The sequence below is a fragment of the Delphinus delphis genome, chromosome 15 (assembly GCF_949987515.2).
Source record: "Delphinus delphis chromosome 15, mDelDel1.2, whole genome shotgun sequence".
Taxonomy (NCBI): domain Eukaryota; kingdom Metazoa; phylum Chordata; class Mammalia; order Artiodactyla; family Delphinidae; genus Delphinus; species Delphinus delphis.
The window spans coordinates 79,024,926-79,049,013 of NC_082697.1; the positions used below are offsets into that span (position 1 = coordinate 79,024,926).

At 45.3% G+C, this 24,088-nt stretch overlaps 1 protein-coding gene across 1 annotated transcript; it reads right to left on the minus strand.

The window, feature by feature from the left end:
- Positions 1 to 12: 12 nt before the first annotated feature.
- On the minus strand, positions 13 to 23,212 carry LOC132438242 (nuclear envelope pore membrane protein POM 121C-like). The gene is made up of 13 exons (XM_060032255.1): positions 22,644 to 23,212; positions 21,235 to 21,450; positions 20,772 to 20,930; positions 19,080 to 19,160; positions 17,464 to 17,635; positions 8,758 to 8,849; positions 8,034 to 8,107; positions 7,054 to 7,178; positions 6,837 to 6,939; positions 6,412 to 6,588; positions 3,836 to 5,506; positions 2,554 to 2,676; positions 13 to 2,197 (listed from the first exon to the last, which is right to left on the minus strand). Exons 1-13 carry the CDS (start codon positions 23,210 to 23,212, stop codon positions 2,100 to 2,102), a joined length of 3,660 nt encoding a protein of 1,219 aa, XP_059888238.1. The 3' UTR covers positions 13 to 2,099.
- Between the last annotated feature and the right edge of the window lie 876 nt (positions 23,213 to 24,088).

Sequence of the window (24,088 nt, forward strand, 5' to 3'; positions counted from 1 at the left end):
GGTCTACGATAGATCACAGTTTTTTTTAATGACATAAGCGAGGAGAACAATCTCACGTTCATACTAAAAAGTCCAACTAGACTCACAGGAATTCAGTCTGTATTTGTAATGGAAAGTCCCAGCCTCCCGTCCCTGTCCAGTGCACGTACATGTCCACACCCGCACTCACGCGCTCACACTCAGGCTGCGCCAGGACGCCCGCTTCAGGGGGCTCCTGGATCAACTGTCCTGCCTGTGGAACTGAGGTAAATTACCTAGCTGTAGCTGCAGGTACTAAGCTGAGAGGGGCTACCTTATGTAAGGTATAGGCGCAGGTGTTTGAGGCTCGGGTCCCTCAGCTCCACACACAACAGTTAAGTACTAACAGAGCTCTCCTTGGGGCTGGGGAGGCACAGTCCCCTGCCTGCCACACAACATTCACGCTCATTCACCAAGGGGAGGGGGACTAGTTACATCTACATCACATTATTTATAAAATAAGAATTACATTTTGTGTTTCCGGAAGGAGCTCTAGTCCCTCAGGAAAGCTGCCTGGGACAGCATTTGAGCCTCTTCTTCACACAGGCATAACTTAACTATACAGCTAAATTTCTAGTCAATAGCATTTATACTTAACCACCTCAATGAACCAAGCTTGAAGGAATTTAAAAGGCAATTTAGCTTAAATACAAAAATAAATTTTTATTTTGTTAAAAAATGTTTAAATATTTTTCCTTTTAATTTAGACACACGCATTCATACTTCTCCCAAAGAGGATGGGCATGGCAGCAAGGGTTTTGGGCCTGGGGTATGTGGTTTTGGAACCAAGGAAGAAGGAAGGAAGGGGTGGAGGAAGTAAGATACCATTTTAAAATGTGGTTAATTTAGGTTTTCTAACAGATACTACAAGTGATCTAGCCTACAGTGAAGTTAGGCAGGTGGGAAAGAAACAGCAGAGGGAAGAGGCCTTTGCTTCCCCTCAGACCCATCCTCCTTGGGCTGCCAGCCCTTAAAGTCAAAACACCATTTGAAAATTCAGGACTCGGCACTTGTAGCCATAAGTGGTGCTACTTTCCACATTCAATTAGCGAGGCCCCAGGAACTTGAGAAACAGTTAAGTCCGGCACTACCAACATGCCGCCACTCATACAATTCAGTTCTTCCTCCAAACTCGATTCAAAGAGCAATAGACGTGAGCATCAGACAAAATAACACAGGACAAGGCTTTAGACATACGATCCCGGAGAGGCAGACGAGCCCAATGAGGCCAACGGGGACGGTGGGCAAGGAGGCAGCTGAAAGCAGTGGGGGCGTCCTGCCTGCTCCAGGAGCTTCCCTCTCCTGGGGAAGGTATCACCCCTGGGTCTGCCAGGCTAACAGTCTTGAGCCACCAAGCTTTTAGGGGCCAAACTGGCAGAGAGGGTCGGGGATGAAACAGCGGCTCGGACTTGGCAGGAGGAAGTGGAACAGCAGGAGCAGCACCCGCTGGGGTCTCCAAAGGCAAAGCTAGAGTCAGGATCATTTTAAATGGAATCGATCCTGCAAGGAACCAGTAAGGGATGAAGCAGCGAGAAATGGGGAAACAGAATCCCCTAATGGGACCAGAGGGGGAGAACCACTTTTTATAGCCAAGCCAAGCAAGGTAAAGTTTTAGGGATAATCCATCCCCCAATCCCATCAAGTGCATATCAGAGATGCAAGTGGGTGAGGGCTCTACCTGCTGCCCTCCGGCAAAGCTGGCTCTCAGGGAAAAGGCGGGAAGGGAGGCCGCCTGACCAAGCTCATACACTAAACGAGAGTCAGGGAAGGCAGTGGACGATATGTACAGATGTTTCTTTAGTTCTCTCCAGCCTCACCAGTGGAACTGTTCAAGTAAGGTAGTAATAGGCTTCTGCCCCGCCACATCCTGCCTCCCCCTCCTCCCTCGAGAGGCCCGAGGCTTCTGCTTCCTGGAAGAGGGAAACAGCCCCTGGGGCTGCCACCACCTCCCTGGTGGCCGAAGCCAGAGGTCTGGGGCAGGTCTGCGTTATGGAACTGGAAGGGTCAGAGGCTCTTCCTAGCAGGTGCTGAGGTCCAGATTTGGGCAAGGGAGGCGGGGGTGTGGGGGGCAGGGGCAAAGGCTATTTCTTGCGGGTGTGCTGCCTTCGGGCCTGCAGTCGCTGTCGAGCCCCTGGGGTCTTGGATCCCGCACCAATGGAAAAGGAGGGGGCCGCCGATCCTGGAAAGATTCAACAAGATCTCATCAGGGTAGCTGCTACCTGAGAGCAGTCTCTAATAGAACACCGGATGCTGGGAGAAAGCCTCGCCAAGCTCTAGCAATTCTTCCGGGGGAGGGCTTATTAAAAAGGCAAAATCCCAAGACCACAGATAGGCTGGGAGCAAGGCCCAGGAAGGCATTTTTACCTGGCGTCCCAGCAGTCTGGCTCCTTCTCATCTCTGCTGCCCAACTCCAAACCTGGCTTGTGCTGGACTCCCAGACAGCGCTCGGAGAGCCGGAGCTGCCAGCCCACCCCACCCCATCTTCAGAGAGGAGATACACAGGTCACACTGGCAACGAGGAGACTGGCTGCTTACCGAAAGGTCCAACTCCGACAAAGCCTTGGGCGGGTGTTGAGGATGCCCCAAAGGAGAGGCTGCTGCCTGATGCGCCCACCCCAGGAGCAGGGGTGTTCTGACCAAAGGCGGGTGTGGAGGTGCCTAGGATGAAGAGACAGCAGAGAACTGTAGAGACCAGGCCGGTGAGCAGAGGGCCTCAAAGCAGAGGGTTATAAGCCTAGTGGGGGGGGGGGTCTGCTCCCAGCAGGGCCTTCCCCGCAGGGCCCCTTAGCTCCCATTCAGCCTACTGGAAGGACGCCTTAACACGCGTTGCCCCAGGTGGGCCTCCCAGCCTGCTAACAGCTGTGCCGCGGTGGAGACAAGCCCCTCAGGTTGCCTTCTGACCACCTACGGCGTAGGGCCTCTGCATTCCCTTGGCCACCAGACACAGCGACCGTCAGTGGACCGCCACCTGTAGCCTGACCCGGTTACCTCCCTTCCACCAGGACTAGAAGCGTTATGCCTCTTCTCCTTGTTCACCGGTCTCCTCCCCTCCACCTGGTGGGTCCCCTGATCTCCCCCCGGGGCCCACTGGGACTCAGCCACCAGAAAACGCCCCGCCCTCACTGAGTGTTGCCATCAGCACCAGTCCCGCGGGGAGGGCCGCCTGCTCTCCCAGCTCTTCCTCGTCCCGGGGTGGGGGTGGGGGGCCAGGCTGGGGCGGGCGTCTTTCTGGCTTCCTGGGGCCCAGCCTGGCCCCCGTCTCTCCCCCCACTCCCGCCTCCCCTGCAGGCACTGCACTGGCTCCCCGCTCGCCACCGCAGCAACTCCGGCTCCTGCTTTTCCTCAGCCTCAGAGAACCTCCGGGCCACCGCCCCTGCTGCTTTACTTGGTGAGTTGCAACAGGCGGGCCTTGCCGGCTACCACTAATTTTAGGTCTGTATCTTGTAACTGAATGGCGCTGGGGAAAAAGAACGGTGCCGAATGGCCTCACTGTAACTTCACAAGCACACTTTTCCAGCCTCAAAGCTGCCTGCGATCCCATCCCATCTCCCCAGCTCCAAAGCGACCACTTTCAACAGGCCCTGCGGTGCCCTCACACACACCTCCCCCCAGCCACAGCCCAAGCTCTTCTTGTCAGTCTCGGAGGTTAAATTTGTTACTTCCTCAGAAAGGCATCCCTCCACAGTCATTAATCACATACTTTTATTGCTACCTGCCACACTATTTACACATTTAACACCTGTTTCTCCACTACCACAACGTAAAGCTCCCCAAGAACAGATGCCGCACAGCAGACCAAGTCAACTCCTGACCTTACCTCCAAACACAGGTTTGCTGTCCGGCGTGCTGGCCACGTTGAAGGCAAAGGGTGTGCCCTGGCTGGGCGCGCCCAAGCTGTTCTGACTCAAGCCTCCCCCGAAAGGGGTCGTGCTGCCAGTGGTCCCACTCTGTCCCGCTCCAAAGCCGAACGCTCCAGAGGCAGAGCTGGTGCCTGGGGTGGCCGCACTGATCCCAAAGCCCCCACCACCGGCTGGGGCTGCCGGTCCCCCAAATGTGAAGGGCGATGGTGTTGTGCTGCCGAACACTGAGCTACTGGTCCCACTGCTGGCGGTCTGGGTTGTAGCTCCAAAGCCAGAGGTGGTGGCTGCACCGAAGGAGAAGGCAGCTGTGGTGCCGCCAAAGGCTGGCTGGGTGCTGGCAGGGGTGCCAAAGGCAGAGGCCGTGGCCTTCAGACCGCTGAAGGCCGACTGCGCAGTGCCACCAAAGGCTGGCTGGGCCGGGGCTGGCGCTGGAGCCGCAGTCGGGGCCGGGGCTGCAGAGTTCCCGAAAGTGAAAGAGCTGCCGAAGCTGGGGACAGGGGTCGACTTGGCAGCCCCCTGCTGCTGCCCATCCGCAGCCCCGAAGGCGGGCTGGGGGTTGGCTCCTGGGTAGGACGGGGGAGGTGGCTTGGCGCTCGGGCCGAAGGGAATGTTGAACGCTGGGGCGGTGGCGCTACTGAACGTCAGCGTGGGCTGGCTGCTGCTGACGGGGGCTGAGGCGGTGAGGGTGCTGCCAAAGCCACTAAAGCTGGCTGTGCTGCTGCTGCTGCTGCTGCTGCTGCTGGGGGCGGTCTGGGCGGCACTGGGAAGGGACTGGCCAAAGGTGGCGACTGCTGTTGAAGCGGGCATGGCGGGAGGCTTGCCAAATTGGAATATGGGGCCCACGGCTGGGGTGAAGCTGGCACCGGAAGCAGGGGGAGTCCCAAAGAGGAAGGGCTGGGAGGCGGAAGCGGTGGTGCTAGTCACGCTGCTCGGGGTGCTGGTCGCGGTGCGCACACCGAAGCTGAACGCGGGCTTCGGAGCAGAGTCCGCGGAGGCGCTGGCTGTGGTCATGGACACCACTGCAGAGGTGGCGCCAGCCTGGCCGCTGAAGAGAGGGGCGCTCGTGGTAGTGGCTGGAGTAGCTGTTTGCTTGAGGGAGAAGGGAGTTAACATGGGCACAGATGCAGGTGGCCCCATGTTGCTAAAGATAGGCTTGAAAGTGAGGGGTGGGCTGCTAGTCGTCATGGGGACAGCTGAGCTGGAAGATGCCGCGGCTGTGACCTTGGAAGGGCTAGAGGGCAAGGGGCCCTCATTCTCGCTTTTAGGTGGGACCACAAAAATGGGCTTGAACATGGGAGATGCTGAAGACACAGCAGGGGCCGCAGAGGCAGGAGGGTTAACAGGTGGGGTGCTCAGCATTCCAAACAGAATACTCTGCTTGGGGCTGGGAGACGGGGCGGACGGGGCTTGGGATTTGGCAGATGTCTCAGCCTGAGGGTCCGGAGGTGACTTGGCGTCAGTGACTGGTCCTGGGGAAGAAGCAGGGGTCAGCCCCAAGAAAGTGGTGGTGGATTTGGAGTCTTCGGAGGTGCCTGGAAGGGGTGCTGACTCTGAAGAGCCCAGAGGGGCCAGAGGGCTGGGTGTCTTCGGAGGCGAATGGGCCACAGTGGTTGCCACGCCAGCAGATTCTGGGAAGAAGAGTAGAGAAAGTGAATTTGGAATATCTCAAACATGATGCAGTGTTCAATGCCTAGCACAGTGCTAGGGATTCAACAGTCAACAATTACGACTAAATCTATACCACAGGCCTTTAAACTGTCCATTCCTGAAAGTCAAAGAAGTGTTCATAATTTCTACCCTTCACAGGTCATAAGAAAAACAGAAGAGGATAAAACTTGGCCCAGTTGGGGGTTAAATGTGTAGAAACTGAGAAAAATCCAATTACCTGAACTCAAGTCCAATTAATTATGTAGATATACCTTATTCATCTAACAAAGATGTACTATATTACATTCACCCACCAGGCGCTAAGTACAGAGCATATGACCATGAATGAGATGGTCTCTGCCCATGAGCCCTGGGAGAGGCTGAATACCTAATATATTCTACACTATGATGAAGTGCAGTAGAGGAGTGTGTATATATGCAGTGCCAAGAAGGCAAGGGGCTGGAACAGCCAGCAGGTCCTTGGAAGCCTATTACCTTGTGCCTGCCGTCTAGCAAGCATGTGACAAGACACCTTAACCATGTGACCGTTTATACTTCAGGGACACCTCATGAGGTGAGCACTGTTCTTATTTTACAGATGAAGACAACAAGGCTCGGAGCAGCTAAGGGACTGGGTTTCAAATCAAGAGCTATCTGGCTACCAGAGCTAAGCTGCCTTCCCCAGCTTTAAGTGTCGCAGCCCTTCCCTAAATGTCCTGACTACAGATTTCTAAAGCTCTTAAGCCTGCACCAGCTCAGGTTTGGGAAGTTAGAATAGGTTCAACCTTTGCAGCAATTTCCAGCAACTGATGGGCATGGTGCTTTTACTTCCACCTAAACAAAGGCTGATGTCGTTACGTGCTCTAAAGTAAGCTCTCCCACTCACCGGGGAGGGATGGTAGGCCTGGGGAATTCTGCATCTTCTTCAAGCTCTCCAACAGTGGGTTAGTGCTTGGGGCTGGGAGGGAGGCTGGGGATGAAGCAGTCCCAGCAGCAGGCAGGGTAAAAGTGAAAGAAGACTGACTGGTAGGTGGGTTCTCAGTGACAGAGTTTGAGGCAGCATCTAGGGAAGAAAGAAAAGATGACATTGTCCTCCCTTGTTTGGGAATTCTTTCCAGTGGCATATCATGGAGCACGGGGAGTTCAGGGCCTCAGGACAACTCATTTAGAAAGGCTTCCCTTCAGTCTCAGTGCTCACTGTTCTCCAGATTCCACTGAGGACCCAAATGGACTTCCTAGATGAGAAAGACCAAAATAAAACCAAAAGAAACAAACCCTCTCTGGGGTGTGAAACTGATCTACATTCCTTACCAGTCTTATCCTCCAAGACCTTGTTAAACCACTGTAAAGAAGCTTTCTTTTCCAAGTCTAAGTCTTCAGCAGTGATTGAATAACCAAGCTGGGGAGGTGGAGGCTACCAAAGAGAAAAAGAAGTTGTCAATCAGGAGAAACTGGAAGAATCCTATATTTAGCCTTCCTAAGACAGAGTTAAGTGGGGGTGGGCAGAGGTAGATGGACAAGACCATACCAAGGTCAGCTGGTCCCCTCGCCTGGAGGGCAGCAACTGAACCTTCCGTTTACGCCGCCCAGAGCTGCCAGGTGTTGATGGGGAATTCCACGAGTTCTGTTTCTTACATGTGGTTTTATCTGCAACTAAAAAAAAAGAAAGACTTGTTTTCTTCCTCCTCTCTGCCAGAAATGGATAGGTTTGTCTATCCCGTTTTTTTTAATTTTGTTTTGTTTTGTTTTTTTTTGCGGTACACAGGCCTCTCACTGTTCTGGCCTCTTCCGTTGCGGAGCACAGGCTCTGGACACGCAGGCCCAGCGGCCATGGCTCACAGGCCCAGCTGCTCTGTGGCATGTGGGATCGTCCCGGACCGGGGCACGAACCCGTGTCCCCTGCATCAGCAGGCGGACTCTCAACCACTGTGCCACCAGGGAAGCCCTATCCCATTTTTAACATTGAGTTTTCAATGGGTATCTCTGAAAGATTCGATCTTCCATGATTTGGGCTCTTGGATGGTGTCTGAAAGATTATATAGTCAAGGGCTTCCCTGGTGGCACAGTGGTTGGGAGTCCACCTGCCGATGCGGGGGACACGGGTTTGTGCCCCGGTCCGGGAGGATCCCACAGGCCGTGGAGCGGCTGGGCCCATGGGCCATGGCTGCTGGGCCTGCGCTCCGCGGGGGGAGAGGCCCACGTACCGCACAAAAAAAAAAAAGATTATATAGTCAAGAGGATATAAAGGCAGAATTGCTCCAAATGCAGGTATACAACTGCTTGCTGGACAATAATTATCTGGATTGGTCACAGATACCTCAACCTAAGCTTATCTGTAGCCCACCGTTACCACACGTTATACTGTACCTGTCTGTGTCACCTTTCTCCCTTACCTGACTAAATTTCTGAAGGACAGAAACTCCTGTCTCTGTATCTAACAGGCCGTCCACAAGGCAATGCTCAACACTTCCACCACCAAAAGCCACCCTAGTGCATTCATCAACTTACCCTTTTCTCCCTGGGACTCCTTGTCTGTTACCAATGGAGTTGAAGAACTAGAATGATGAGAAAGCTCCTCTTCTCTGTAGGAGGAAAAGGCAGAATTAAGTTTAAGAAAGACTTGCTGACAAAAAGTACTGGATAACTTCTTGTACCTGCTTACCTACCAACTGGTCTAGAACAACCATGATATAAGACCTCAGTATGCCAGGAGAAAAAATAAAAGAAGTCAAAAGAAAATTCCAACAGAAAAGAATGGAGGCAGTTCATGGAAACCAAGGAGAAACCTTTGTCTTACAACAAGCACAAATCAGTGATCTTCAAAACCTTACTTACAACCCACCAAGTCCCTGAAAGTTCTAGTCACAGATCCTGATCCCTAACAGAGTGACATTCAACTTGACTGTAGGTACCTAGAAGGTCAGCTGGAGTCAAAAACATGGAAGTCCGCTGCCCGATGACATCGTTTGCTCTGTTCATTCTATTCTGTGTGGCCTCTACTCTTGCACCCCTGTCACTCATGCTACAGTGTGAGGAAGAGAGCCAGAGGCCTCTACAGTTGGTACAAAAGAACTGTAAGAGATGAGAGCGATTCAGGCGGGCCTTTCCCTGTCCTCTGGATATTAATTTCTTTGATCCTCCAAATCAGAGTTGCAGAAAGCCTAACAGCCGAGTAAACGTCCCTCTTTTCCTGACCGCTCAGTAATCCACGCAGCAAACAATAATGGATTACCTTATTTTCTTTGCTGGCCGCTCTGGTGTCTGGGAGCGGGATGAGGCTGGGCTAGAGAAGGGAGATGAACCGGGTCCACTCCTCTTCCACAGCTAAAAGGCAAACACAAATAACGTGACTGACCCTAGTTGATAGTTTATCATCTGACCTTCAATATAATGCTGTGGTTCTATTTATCACTGCATATAAAATCTCCTTTTAGGTAACTAAAAAAATATTTCTTCGTGAAGGAAGGCTCCTGAAAAGAAAGTCAATTGCCAGTATTAACTACAGGAGAAAAAGCCTGAAAAACTAACGGAACGCTAACTAATCAATGTAGAAGGAATGAATGTACTTCTGGCGTATATTAAAAGGGGGCTGTCACACTCAGTAATGGCTTAGAGCTATGATGTGCATACACGTTTACTCTATATTGTCTGTGGAAATGATAAAAGTAAATTAAACTGTTCCAATGAAGATAAGCTAATAAACTAATTTAGTTTTGCTCTCATTAAATTTTCAGTTTTACTTTATTAACTTTATTTTTTTTAAATATACGATCACGGGGCTTCCCTGGTGGCGCAGTGGTTGAGAGTCCACCTGCTGATGCAGGGGACACGGGTTCGTGCCCCGGTCCGGGAGGATCCCACATGCTGCGGAGCGGCTGGGCCCATGGGCCATGGCCGCTGGGCCTGCGCGTCCAGAGCCTGTGCTCTGCAACAGGAGGGGCCGCAGTGGTGAGAGGCCCGCGTACCGCAAAAAAAAAAAAAAAAAAAAAAAAATATATATATATATATACACACACACACATATATACGATCATGACATCTATGACTTTTGCAGCATCAGTGGTATTTATCGTTATAATTATCCATGCATCTGTCTCTTCACCAAGTGGAGTCCCCTGATAGCAAAGGTAGTCTGTTTTCATCTCTGCCTCCTTCGAAGAGGCCTAGCAGCAAAGTACTTGACAAAGAGCAGCTCTCTGCAAATAGGTTCACTGTCTCTGGCCTATTTACAAAGATACTGAACTATCACCATAGGCAATTTTCCTACTGAGAAGCTTCTAGTGATTTCTTACTCAGTAAAATTGCAACATATAAGCACAAACAGGGAGGCAACAATACTTCATAAAAATTTTAAAAAGGTAAAGAGGGTTTTAAATCAAAGACAGGTGGTAAAGCAGTAGAGTAGTTCCATAAGACTAATGTCAGGAAACCGAGACTCAGAATAAGCTTGAGGAAAAAGCTGAAATCAGTAATAGTTTTTTACGTTATGCTCAGGTAAATAACGAGAAAGGACAGCCATCTGAAAAAACAACAAGTGCTTAGGCCTCACACCTGTATTTTTAACGAAGTGCCAAAGGTGATTCTAACCTTTAGCCAGGGTGGAAGACAACCTGGTTCAACAATTAGGAGGAAAATGTTCTATCTCTACTTCATAGACTATACACACACACAATACAGGTGTCATAAAGAACTATTTAAAAAAACCAAATGAGCTCTTAAATAACTTGGGGTAGGGAAAAGACTTTCTATTCCAGAAACAAAGGAGAGAAAACTGACAGACTGTCGTAGGACAACTAAGAACCTCTCTAAATAAAAATGTCTCCATGTGGGAAGGAGACTTTACTATATACTCTGTACCATCTGAATTTTCAACCACAGTAATGTTTCCATAAACTAGAAATAAAATGTATGTGGACAGGAAACAAAAACACTCCAAAATGAAATAAAAACATAACTAGAAACAAAATTAAAAGGTAGATATATTCAACTAAAGTGGTAAGTTAATATCCTTAACATGTAAAAGTGAAAGTCTTGCAATTCCATATAAACATAATAAACATATCAAATGAAAAGTGGGCAAAGGCTATACCAAGGCAAGTCATAAAAAGAAACAATCTATGTATCCAGCAGTCAATTTAGTTCTGCACTGTAATTCAATTTTTGTCAAGTTCCTATTTCATAAAGGTACTATCCTTTATACTTTACAAAGAATAGAAGCAAGACCATTCCCATCATCAATAAATTCATAATCTAGAAAAGAGATAGGATGGTACACAAATTGACTATAATAGACAAGAGATGAATGAAGTCTCTAAAAAGGAGTCCAAGAAGAGAGAGATTATGCAGAGTTCGGTTAGAAGAATAATAAAGGATGAAGGTGACATTTGTGATGGTCCTTCATAATCTGACAAAAACACCTGAAGAAAGACAAACTTTACAGGCTTGCAGTAGGATGGACACATGATTCCGGATGGAGAACAGGACAAGAAAAGGCAACAAAGCAGGAAGTAGGTGCTCTTACAAGATAACAAATATGCTGCTTTGACTTAAATATAGGGTATATGTAAAGGAATAATAAGGGATGGGGTCAGAAATGCAAGCTAGGGTTTTGAGGTTTTGAAGGCCAGGGTTACTATTCCTACTTTGGAAAATGACAAGTCTTATATAAGACTTACGAAGATATCAATGTCACGCACAATGAGATCTAAGGACAGTTCACTTTCTCTAATTGGCACCAGTCTAATATTTGTAATGATTTTATAATATCAAAGCTAGAACTTCTAGTTTGGGTAGCTGTGGGTTGGGTATATACTACTGCTCCTCTGGAAAAATACAATTAAGTCAAATATCTCTACTACCACTTGCACCAAATAGAAGGGCTGTCATCTCTGTTGACTACTGGGCATGTTTACTGCTTCAGTACACATTTCTTTGAAAGAGAAGTTTCAAGATAAAGAACTTTCATATTACTCTAATCTCCGCTTCCAATGACTTCCTTACTTTCTTGATAATTTAAAATAACTCATGCCATGGACCATTTCAAAGATAATTATGATCAAAATTGAAAGTACACTATGCTCTCCGTTCTAGAACTTCTCCTTCTGACAGCATTATATATTCAAATATCACACACAAACAGGGGACTGGTAACTACTTACAATAAAACACCCAGAAGCTATTAGTGTCAGTGAGTATATTACTTGCCGTAGTGACGTCACAGGCTCTACCAGGGGTGAGGGTGCTTTAAAACAAAATCTGACCATGTTTCAGGCTATGGGTTTGTTTGTTTTTTAATGCATAAGCACCATTTACTTAGTTTTTATTGATATATAGTTGATTTATAATGTTTCAGGTGTATAGCAAAGTGATTCAGTTACCCATACATACATGTGTGTGTATACATTCTTTTTCAGATTCTTTTCCATTATGGGTTATTACATATTGACTACGTTGTTTCAGACCAACCCTGCTGTGGAGGACAAACAAAAAATGCTGAAGAAAATATAAAATACATATGTTTGAAGGTATGGTGGTATGGAGAGCTACCAAGGCAGTGAGACACTGTGGAGGTAAGACAGAGGAGAGGAGCCAGCAGGTGAGGAGCCTCAGGGCGACTGCTCCTTCCAAAAGTAAAAGCTGCAGTTGAGAGGCTGAGAAAAGCTTTCGGCAGCCCTGTAGGGCTGGGAAGACAAAAACCGGAATTCAGGGCTTTGCAAAGTAGAGGGGCCCTAATATACACCTTAGGCTTTTGGTTCGAATCCCAAAGGCTACATAGTAGGGTACAGGGCAAATCAGAAATAAACCAGCCCTCACAAGAACTGACAACCAACTCAGAATCATGTCAGTTCCAACTGTACAGGGGTAATCTGTCCCAATCCTAGCTGCCTGCCAGAGGCAAAAGACAGACCTCTCTGGAGGAAGATACTATCATTCAGAGCTTCAAGTCATTGTCCCCCCACCCCTCCAATGTCTGACAGTAAAACAAAACAACAAAAAAGTATGTAAGAAGATAATATTCAAGGACTTCCCTGGTGGCGCAGTGGTTAAGAATCTGCCTGCCAATGCAGGGTACATGGGTGACAGCCCTGGCCCTGGTCCAGGAAGATACCACATGCCGTGGAGCAACTAAGCATGTGCGCCACAACTACTGAGCCTGCGCTCTAGAGCCCACGAGCCACAACTACTGAGCCTGCATGCCACAACTACTGAAGCCCATATGCCTAGAGCCTGTGCTCCGCAACAAGAAAAACCAACGCAATGAGAAGCCCGTGTACCAAAACGGAGTAGCCCCCGCTTGCGGCAACTAGAGAAAGCCCGCGCGCAGCAACAAAGACCCAACACAGCCAAAAATAAATAAATTTTAAAAATTAATTTCTAAAAAACTAAAAAGAAAAAATACTAGAATTAAAAAGAAAGAAAAAAACTGTTATTATTGTAGACAACATGATGTACATACAAAAATCCTAAAGAATATACAGATGAATATTCAGAATTTAGCAAATTTTCTGAATACAAAAATCAGTTGTATTACTATATATCAGTAACAAATTTCTAATATGCTATTTATAATAGCATCAAAAACATGTACCTAGGAATAAATGTAATAAAAAATATGTAAAACCACTGCACAGATAAGTTAAAGATGATGTAAATAACTGAAGACTACCCCATGTGCATGGACTGGAAGATTCAATATTGTAAATGTCAACTCTCTCCAAAATAATTGGTAGATTAAGGGCAATCCCAATCAATATCTTAGCAAAGTTTTTGGTATGGAAATTGACAAGATGATAAAATTATATAGAAATGCAAAGGGCCAAGATCCAAGACAATTCTCAAGAGGAATGAGAGAAATGAGACAGTTGGATGACTTACTCTACTAGATATCAAAACTTAAAGACTGTGTGGCACGGGGCAGAAAAACAGACCAGTGCAACAAAACAGAATCTATCAACAGAAATGGATCTACAGATATACTGACACAAATTATGACAAAGGTGGTGCTGCAGAGCAATAGGAAAAGGACGGGCCTTTCAATAAACGTTGCTGAGTCAAATAGATATTTAGATGGAAAAATACTAATTTTGATCCCTACCTTACATCACACATAAAAATCAATTTCAAGGGCTTCCCTGGTGGCGCAGTGGTTGAGCGTCCGCCTGCCGATGCAGGGGACATGGGTTCGTGCCCCGATCCGGGAAGATCCCACATGCCGCGGAGCGGCTGGGCCCGTGAGCCATGGCCGCTGAGCCTGCGCGTCCGGAGCCTGTGCTCCGCAACGGGAGAGGCCACAGCAGTGAGAGGCCCGCGTACCGCAAAAAAAAAAAAAAAAAAAAATCAATTTCAAGAGGATTATAGATCTAAATTTAAAAAGGAAAAATAATAAAGCTTCTAGAAGGTAGCATAAGACAATATCATCATGACCTTAGGCAGGCAAAGACTTCCTCAACAGTACACAAAATACACTAACCATAAGTGAAAAGGATGAAACGGTGAGCCACAGAGTAGGACACTTACTTGTTGCAACACATATAATTCACAGAGACCTTGTATCTAGAACATATAAAGACCTTACAAAAATCAGTAAGAAAAAGACAGACAACCTAATAGAAAAGAGCCAAGAAACTTGAACAGGCCCTTCATAAAAAAGAAAATACAAATGGCCAATGAACAGTTGATACCTCTATTTCATTATTAATCAGAGAAATACAAATTAAGACCACAATGAAATACTACTTCACACTCACTGGAATGGGTAATTAAAAGAGACAGGCAACAGCAAGTGTTAGTGAAGATGTATAAACACAGGAACAAAATCTCATACTGCGCTGGTAGGAGAATCAGCTGAAACATCACCTTGAAAAGAATTATACAGGGAATAACCCTAGACCACTGGTGGTCCAGTGGTTAGGACTCTGCGCTTCCAGTGCAGGAGGCACAGGTTCGATTCCTGGTCGAGAAACTAAGATCCCACAAACTGTGCAGTACGGGGGAAAAAAAAGACTTATACAAAGCAGCACTATTCACAACAGCCAAGACATGGAAACAACCTAAATGTCCATCAACAGATGAATGGATAAAGAAGATGTGGTACATATATACAGTGGAACACTACTCAACCATAAAAAAGAACGAAATAATACCATTTGCAGCAACATGGATGCAACTGGAGATTATCGTGCTAAGTGAAGTCAGAAAGACAAATACCATATGATACCACTTACATGTGGAATCTAAAATATGACACAAATGAACCTATCTATGAAACAGAAACAGAATCACAAACAGAGAACAGACTGGTGGTTGCCAAGGGGGAGGAGGTTGGGGGAGGGATGGAGTGGGAGGTTGGGGTTAGCAGATGGAAGCTTTTATATACAGGATGAATAAACAAGATCCTGCTGTATAGCACAGAGAACTATATTCAATATTCTATGATAAACCATAACAAAAAAGAATTTTTTAAAAAAAGGATGTATATTATGTACAATCATCACTTTGCTGTGTAGCAGTAATTAACACAACATTGTAAATCAACTATGCTTAAATTAAAAAAAAAAAAACGTATACAAGAATGTCCATAGCAGCATTATGCGTAACAGCTCCCAACTAGAAACTCAAATGTCCAATGGTAGAATGGATAAATTAATTGTGGTATATTCATATAATGCAACAGTATTCAGCAATGAAAATGAAAGACCTATGACCACATGCAACAACATGAATGAATCTCACAAGTAAAATGTTGAATGAAAGAAGCCAAACACAGAAGAAAGCATATTCTATTTCCATTTATATAAAATTCAAAAACAGGGAAAACTATGATGCTAATATTGAGGAAGGAAGAAGGGAAGAAGTAGTAACTGTGAGTGGGTATGAGAGGGGCTTCTGCATGTTGAAAATGATTTATTACTTGACCTGGGTGGTAGTTACATGAAGCTGTACATCTGTATTTGTTTTTCTGCACATTATACTCTAATTTTAAAACAGCCGTTAGATAGATTACATGACATGGAATGCTATGCAATATATAATGATTAAAAAAGATGTAGAAAAACCATATATGCTATGATTCCATTTTGTTAAACAGACCAGAAATCTTGTGTATCATCTGTGTTTACATACATAGTAGGAATGTTAACAATAGGTGCCTATGGGATGGACACTGAGATAGCCAGGACAGGGGAATTTTTACTTAACGGTTATCTATACTTAAAAAAAATTCTGAAACCAGGAAAGGTAATATTGTAGCACATGTTACAAATTCCAACAAGAATTCAGTAAAAAGTTTCCTTCCTATCCAATAGTTATTACAGCTTCTATTACAGTTTCCTGTCAACATTATTCTATGCACATCAAAAGATTAAAGAAACCCGCAGCATGAATAGAGGACACTATACACACAGTTCTGCACCATGCTTTTTAAATATAATATTTTGAGCTCATTCACATCAGTGCCTATTAAAGCTGCCTTACTGTTTTTAACAGTTACACAGTATTTCAACTTATGGAAATAATGTAAGTCATTCAACCAGCCCCTTAAAAAGGTATGTTTACATTGTTTCCAAGCTTCTGCAAAAATAATGCTACAATCAACACCCTTGTATATGTCTTTGAGTATATGTGTAGGGGTAATTCCTAAAAGTAAACCTGCTGGATCAAAGGGCATGTGCATCTCTAATGCTAATAACAATGGCCACACTGCCCTCTAGGGAACTGTACCAACTGATGCTCCCACTTGTGAGACCTAAGTTTCCCCACCAGGGATCCAAACCAGGGCCCCCGGCAGTGAAAGCGCCGAGTCCTAACCACTGGACCACCAGGGAATTCCGAGAAGCCTGCTTTTGCAAACATTTATTTTTATGGTTTCTATTTTACATTTAAATCTTTAGTTCATTTGGAATATGTTTCTCTAGTACTGTATATGAAAAGCTGCTCAAACTCACTCATAAGAGACACAAATTAAATACTATTCCTCACCTATCACACTCATCTTTCATTTATATTACTGTAAGAGTCTTCTGGATAGATTAACTTATCTCAAAATTTTTCTCCCCTTGAAAATCTTCCTCCACACATGCTTTATTTTTTCCTAGCTACAACATATTGGGTACCCACTTATTAACAGGCACTGTAATGGGTACTTTTCAAACACTACCTTCAGTCTTTACAACAATGATTTAGAAATGAGACAAAGAGAGTTTAAGTGATTTACTTGCCCAAGGCCCCAGAGCTACTAGGTGTCAGAGCCAAGACTGGAACCCACATCTGTCTGGTAGCAAAGCTTGCTCTGTTCCCTAGGCTATACTACATCCTCTTTCTAAAAAAGAATTACAACCACTTCTTTTTTTTTTTTTTTTTTTTTTTTTTTGTGGTACGCGGACCTCTCACTGCTGTGGCCTCTCCCGTTACGGAGCACAGGCTCCGGACGCGCAGGCTCAGCGGCCATGGCTCACGGGCCCAGCCGCTCCGCGGCATGTGGGATCTTCCCGGACCGGGACACGAACCCGCACCCCCTGCATCGGCAGGCAGACGCTCAACCACTGCGCCACCAGGGAAGCCCCAACCACTTCGTATTTTTAAAACTTTCATTAAATTCTCAATGCCTATAGGATAAATTTCTTTTATGATCCAATGCAATCTGGAGTCAATCTACCTTTTGATTAAATTAATATCATTTACTGAATTATTCGTCCTTTGCCCATTTGTCTTGTATCAGGTTTCCACATATGATTGCTTTACTTTTTGGGCTTTCTATTCTGTTCCACTGGTCTATAGTTATCACTCAAGGGTTTGTATCTTCTGTTAGTGGTAATCCCAATATCTGACAGACAGAAGATATCTACAGATAACCAGGTAGTAACCACCAGGTAGTAAACACTGGCTGATCGATTAATTAATGCTAGGAACCCATTTCTCCCACAGCGCAAAACAAAAGTACCTGAGAGAGACCTCGAGTAGAACTGTAAGAACTGGCAATGGCATTGCGGCTGGAGCTAGGGATGCCACCTGTGTATGTGCTTGTCAAGGAGCTCATAGAAGAGGTGCGGGATCTCTTATTCGAGTGATCATCTGAGCTCTGGGAATTGAGACCTCTCTTCAGAGACCCAGGCCTAATAAAAAGGGGAAAAGATAGTGAGATGTATTATTAAAGACATTCTTTTAAGGCTTTGTCCATGGACACAAAATCTTCCTTAAAAAAAAACAAACTTAATAAAAGAGCATAATGCTCTTAATTTTATTATTAACAGTTTGGCTAAACATATCTGACAGTCAAGAAGAGAAAGCCAAATATTTTAAAAATCAAATATATGAGTCCACTGATATAATATTCTAGAAAATGCACACTAATCTACAGTGACAGGAAACAGATCAGCAGACACCTGGAGATGCGGACAGGATGGAGGGAGGTATTACTAAGGGGCATGGGGAAACTTTTGGAGGTGATGTTTGCATGCATTATCTTGACTGCAGTGATGGTTTCCCAGGTGTATGCAAGTCAAAACTTATCAACTTGTACACTTTGAACAGGCAGTTTATTATTCGTCAATTATACCTCAATAAAACTGTTTTTTTTAAAAATCAGAGTTAAGAGAAACCAACCATTTTTTCTCAGCTTCCAACTGAAACAGAAATTCCCTGTACATCTTTCCTGTAAAATAAGTCATCCAACCCCTGTTACGATACTCAACCACGGACCAGTTTATTCTTATACTGGATGAAAATGTATTTCCTCTAACTTTCACCCATGGATACTATTTGGAGCCAAACTGAGCAAACTGTTTTTCTTTTTTCACGTGACAGTCCTTCCATAGTTTGGAGACCATTATCCAAATTTCCTTATTCTCCTTGAGATTTTTCTCCTCTGGGCTAGTATTCATACCCCTTCAAAACTGCCTTACCCACCACCAGCCCATAAAATCTTAGCTGCTCCACTCAGAATGCATTTCAGTTTGTGTACATGCTTACAGTGTAGTACACCAAACCAAACCCACTCCACAGACAATCTGAGAAGAGCTAAGACGAGCAAGACTACCACTCACCGGCCTCATTCTAGTCTTTGTTCTTCTATCAGCGCAGACTAGGAGCACATTAGCTTTTTTGGCAGCCATAGCATACTGCTGACTCAAATTAAGCATATACGTTACCACAAGGCTTTTCACACATATTGCTGAGCCACTTTTCCTCCCAGCCAATTCCTCCTCAAATGTATTTAAACTCAAATGTAGAGATTTAATATTTATCTTAAATTTCATATTGTTACATTTTATCCATTGCACAAACCTTGTGATCTTTCTGTTTATATACTTGGTTATTAAATATATTTATAAACCCTCTTAGCCTTAGTGTGTTTTATCCATATCAATGAAAAAATATTAAAAGGAATTAGAAGATAGTTATTGTGGCAAATTACTCAAAATGTTCCTCTCTGACTTCAAAGATTTGAACCTGAACTAATAAAACAATGCAAAAAAGCAAAGAAAGTCTACAGGACAGTAACTCTGTTGATTCCCTTTTTCCAAACAGTCTGTATCTCACCCATGGATGCTCACTTACTTAGGCACAAAAGAAGCAGGGACTCCGTTGGCCACCAGGGGCTCAAATGCTGAATGTCCGCTCCCACTGCTATCATGGCGCCTAGACAAATCAAAAAACTCTCAATTAAATGAAGTTACTTTTCTTTCCCCTTAAATCATATTCCCATATTCTTGGGACCCTATACTATTCCTATGAAGCATAGGTTCCATGCTAGACAAGAAGGGGAATGCTTCAACTCCAAAGATTCCAAAAGGTAAATTTATGCTAACAGTGTCCAGGCAGTAAGAAAAGTATGAAAATACTTCAAGACCTTTTGAACTCTTCAGGTGTATCAATTATTTGCTAACTTCTCACCAAAGTATCAGAATCACAAATTTAACATCCTACCGTCCCCAAACTGAAAACAAAAACAACCCTTTAGGGATTAACCCACACATCCTATAGTGCTCTAGAGGTTAATATGGCAAGTCTATTAAGGAAAAACTTTACATATCACATACAAGAAGGGCCTATGCATGGTGCACAGAATCATTGCATATTCCCATCATGGGAAAGATAGTACAGAATCCTCATTTATAGGCTCACTGGGGTCAAGCAAAATTACCACCCTGCAGAACATGAGAAACCTATCTGCACCATAAAAAGTTATTTCTTCTCCCACCTCCACACCTCCCCACCCCCTGCCACTCCTACTTAGCTAGTTGACATTAGCTCAAATTGCTCACTTGTCAATCCTATCTCTAGTCATGATAACATGATTTTCCCGTTACATACATACACTTGCACTGATTAACATTTCCCTACTCAATTTTGTCACCTACAGTATCAAAGCTGACCAATTTTGAACCTATAGGATATGAACAATCTTCTCTAGGTAATGGGGCCAATGATTTTACATGTGGGGTCCACTGTCTCCTCAGAGAGCACTTCTTTGCCCACCTTATATAAAGAAGCCTCCTTCTCATTACCCTCTGTTATATCACTCTGTTTTTTATCTCTATACACTTATAATTGATAATTATCTTGCTTATTTTATTATCCTTATTTTTTGGTCTCTTTTCCTCAAACAAGTCCCATGAGGACTCCGTCTTGTTCAAAGCTCTCTCCGCTCTACCTAGAATAGGCTCTGGCACATAGTGGGTACTCAATTTATTGAATTAGAAAAATGACTGGACTCCTTAACTTACTCCTTTGCAGCCTGTTAAAGCCTTAACACCCATTTTCATTAAGTTATTGAAAACAAAATAATGAAATTGGTTTTACTCTCATTACTAGTAAGTCTACCATACCCTAGTCCTCACTTTTCTTTGCCAAGCACTCCCCTCAGCACAATCACAATACTGCAACTGGTGGTTACCCAAATAATTAAACAGCACGAGATTGTGAGGCGAAGACTTTAAGCATGCTCTCTCAAAAATAAAATTTAACATGTTTGTATCAAAAGTATGAGGCTAACATGGCTAACAGTTATTGGCGTATCTCTAGTACTTATGGAAAAGGTAAATTACAAAATTTATCTAACATGTGTCTTAGGAAATGAACAGCATTAAAGCCCTTGTTACCAAGCTCTTCCATGAAAGCCAAAGAACAGGACCTACTAAGGGTCACAAACTGGAGCTGGCCTCTAGATCTTCTGGAGAGTGATCTATATTTCAACAAATCCCAGAAGCCCACCTGAGAGGCCTGTTATTACTCTGTTGGGACTGTTACCTTCTTTTATTTTCCTGGCCATCAGCAAATATTTGGTCTTCCTCCTCCACTGTCCTTTTCTTCCTCTCTTTGAGGGCATTCAGTACTGTCTCCTTTGCACATGGGTCTGGGGCACTAGTTGATGGTGAGGACAGTGTTGAGTTGATAATTTGCTCTCGTCTACAGTGAAAGATAAGATTCCAGCATCAAGATATTTTAATTACCATGCCATATAGCACAGACTTCAGTCACTGGACATCAGAAGCTAACCAACAAACAAAAGTATAATTTATACACTCACAGAAATTGCCCTTTGCAATTAAAGCTACAATCCAAGGCAAACAAAACAAAAAGATGGTTCAATTACTAGAATTTGGGATTTCTCATTCAAATAAGCAGCTACTTCTTTTTCTGCTTTGTCACAGGAATAACCAAAGAATAAAGTGGACAAATAGGAGTCTATTCTTCCAACGACAATACTCACATCGGAGAACGAGTCAATTTGCTATCTGGAGGAGCAATCCTCACTGTCACTGGGCTGCACACCATTTTGGAATTACGAGCAGATAGCACAGTCTTCTTGTGATAACCATTCCAGCATACTGTGGGAAGTACCCCCAGCAAGGAATATTGGGTCTGTTGAATTGGATATCTTCTTCGAGGTGTTATTACAAACCGATGTGATAAAGTCCCACAATCCCTGTGAAGAATGGGAGATACCAAAGAAGCTTAAAGGAATGTCAGAAAATTTAAATGACTAAAGAACCACGTGGGTTCAGATATTTTCCAGAGAGTTTAAACCTCTTTCAAAGCAACAAAGAACACATGGTATTTTTTTTTATTTTTTTTTTTATTTTATTTTATTTTTTTTTTGCGGTACACGGGCCTCTCACTGTCGTGGCCTCTCCTGTTGCGGAGCACAGGCTCCAGTCGCGCAGGCTCAGCGGCCATGGCTCACGGGCCCAGCCGCTCCGCGGCGTGTGGGATCCTCCCGGACCAGGGCACGAACCCGTGTCCCCTGCATCTGCAGGCGGACTCTCAACCACTGCGCCACCAGGGAAGCCCCACATGGTATTTTTATGGCAACTTTCCCCCATTTCGTCTAAGGGCAGAAAGTGACAGCTGCTTAACAGCTGTCCCTACAATGGACTTCAACAATTTGAGAGGGAAATTGAAAACCTTGCCCACACAAGTAAACTACGATGGAAGAAAAGTGTGTGTTAGGATGTGTAGGGAGAAACTTTTCAAGAATGCTTCACTCTTCTATGCTAATCCATCAGTAACATACACTCAAAGTTAAACATTTTTATCACCTAATAACACCTAAACATTCATCTTCTCAAATAAATGTACTTTTCAAGAATCTAATAGTTTCACCAAATTTTTGTATTCTCTTGTATCACTCAGCTATTGGGACTAAATGAAACTGTCTCTTTGATTTGATCATTTTTATCTACCAAGTTTTATCAATCAAAGAGGTGTTTCCTGGGAACACCTCTTTGAGCTCGGCTAACCATAGAATTTCTCTTAGTGGTCCAAAGAAAAAAAATCTAACAAAACATACTCTATGACTACAATCGAAAGATAAAGACATTTTCACTAGAAGTAGGGATACTTAATGGTTTATCAAGTATTCTGCTAAATCTATATTGTATGAAAATTCAGACAGGTTTAAGAACTAAAAGGAAGGAAACAGCTGTGGCATCACATCTCATTCCAAAGGGTAAAGGGGGGCAGGAGACGACTGACACGCATCAAGGTGTTTAAGATGGCAAAACGACACAGAATCCACTTTGGACTTAATGAAAAAGAAAATTGGATTTGAAAGTCAAGTCCCTAATTCAAAGCCCGTCGACAGAGAGGAGAGTGTGGGAAAGATCAGGGTTATCTTACCGGTGGGAAGGCCTCCTAGAGGACCGGAGGAGAGGAGTGGGGAGGAAGGAGTGAACTTGAACGCCACGGGGATGCGCCGACTGAGCGGGCGGCGCGGTGCGGGCGGGTGGGCGTCGGCCCGGCCTCTCCCGCAGGTCCCTGCTCTCCGGGGCGGGGGCAGGCTGCGGGGGGCCTGGCTTGCCCAGGTAACTGCCCAAGAGGAGCAGTTCAGCGGGGTCGGGTCCTTCCAGCAGGCTCCGCGGCTCTAGAAGATTTCCGTTTACTGCCGACTTGGCCGGAGGCGAGGCGAGCAGTGTTCGCTGACGCCTGGCGTTCCGAACCAGCGAGAAGGCGCGCGAACCCCGGGGCTCGCGGCTCAGTCCCCACCAGGCCGCGGTAGCCCCCACAGCCAGCCAGGCCAGCGCAGCCGCCGCCGGCACCAGGTACAGCACGAGGCCGAGCAGCGACAGGACGAGAAGTGCCGCCCCAGCCGGCCCGCCGCAGCCCCAGCCCCGGCCCCGGCCGTCCCTGACACTCGCTAACGGCCGCCGTCGGTCGCCTCCTCCAGCCGCCGAAGCCGCCGGAGACATCGCGGCTCCGCGCCGCGGAGAAGACTTAAATATCCCAGCGTGCACCGCGCCGCGCGTCGCGTCACCGCGCGCCGACTGCGTCACTGCGCACGCGACTCGGACGAGCGATAGCGTAGGGAAACGCTACTGCCGGGCGACGCGCTAGACCCGACCCATTAAAGAAAATGCCGCCTCGCTAAACGCCGAGTTGTGATTCTTGTCCCTCGTGTACACCCGCACAGCACCCATCCAGAGGTGAGCCTCTTGGAAGAATCTTGTTAGAAATAAAAGCTCCGGAAAGCGGCTACTCACGTAATGCTTATTTTCTAGGGGCCTAAACACCCTAGAAGAGATTATCAGGCACTTTCACAATTGCTACCTGAGGCTGCTAGTTTTTTCAGTTACTCAGTTTTCTGCCAAAGTATAAACTGCTAAAGGGAGTTGACTTCAACAGCAATAGTAAAAATCAAGACCAACCCAAACTATCCACCCTCATTAAATGTGGATCTGGTACTAATAAATTCCCGATCAAACTGCCTAATAGTCTAATAAACTGCAGATCAGACCTGAAGCTGCAATAGAAGTTTGCGTTTCTGCAGTACACATTGATAAAGGGGGGCAATTATCTACCAAATTTCACATTATGCTCCAGAATCGGGTAGATTTTTAGGATTTGTGATCAATTTACCTTTGTTAAGTTTGGTGGCCTGAGAAAGTAGATTAGTGTTTGTCTAGGTCCGGGGAGTGTGTTGGGCGTCAGGGGATGGAGAGTGACTACTGAAGGGTAGAGTTTACTTTTGGCGGGGACAAAAATGTTTAAAAATTAGATTATGGTGATTGTTGCACAACGCTGTGAAATTGTGTGGTATTTGAATTATATCTTAATAAAACTTTAAA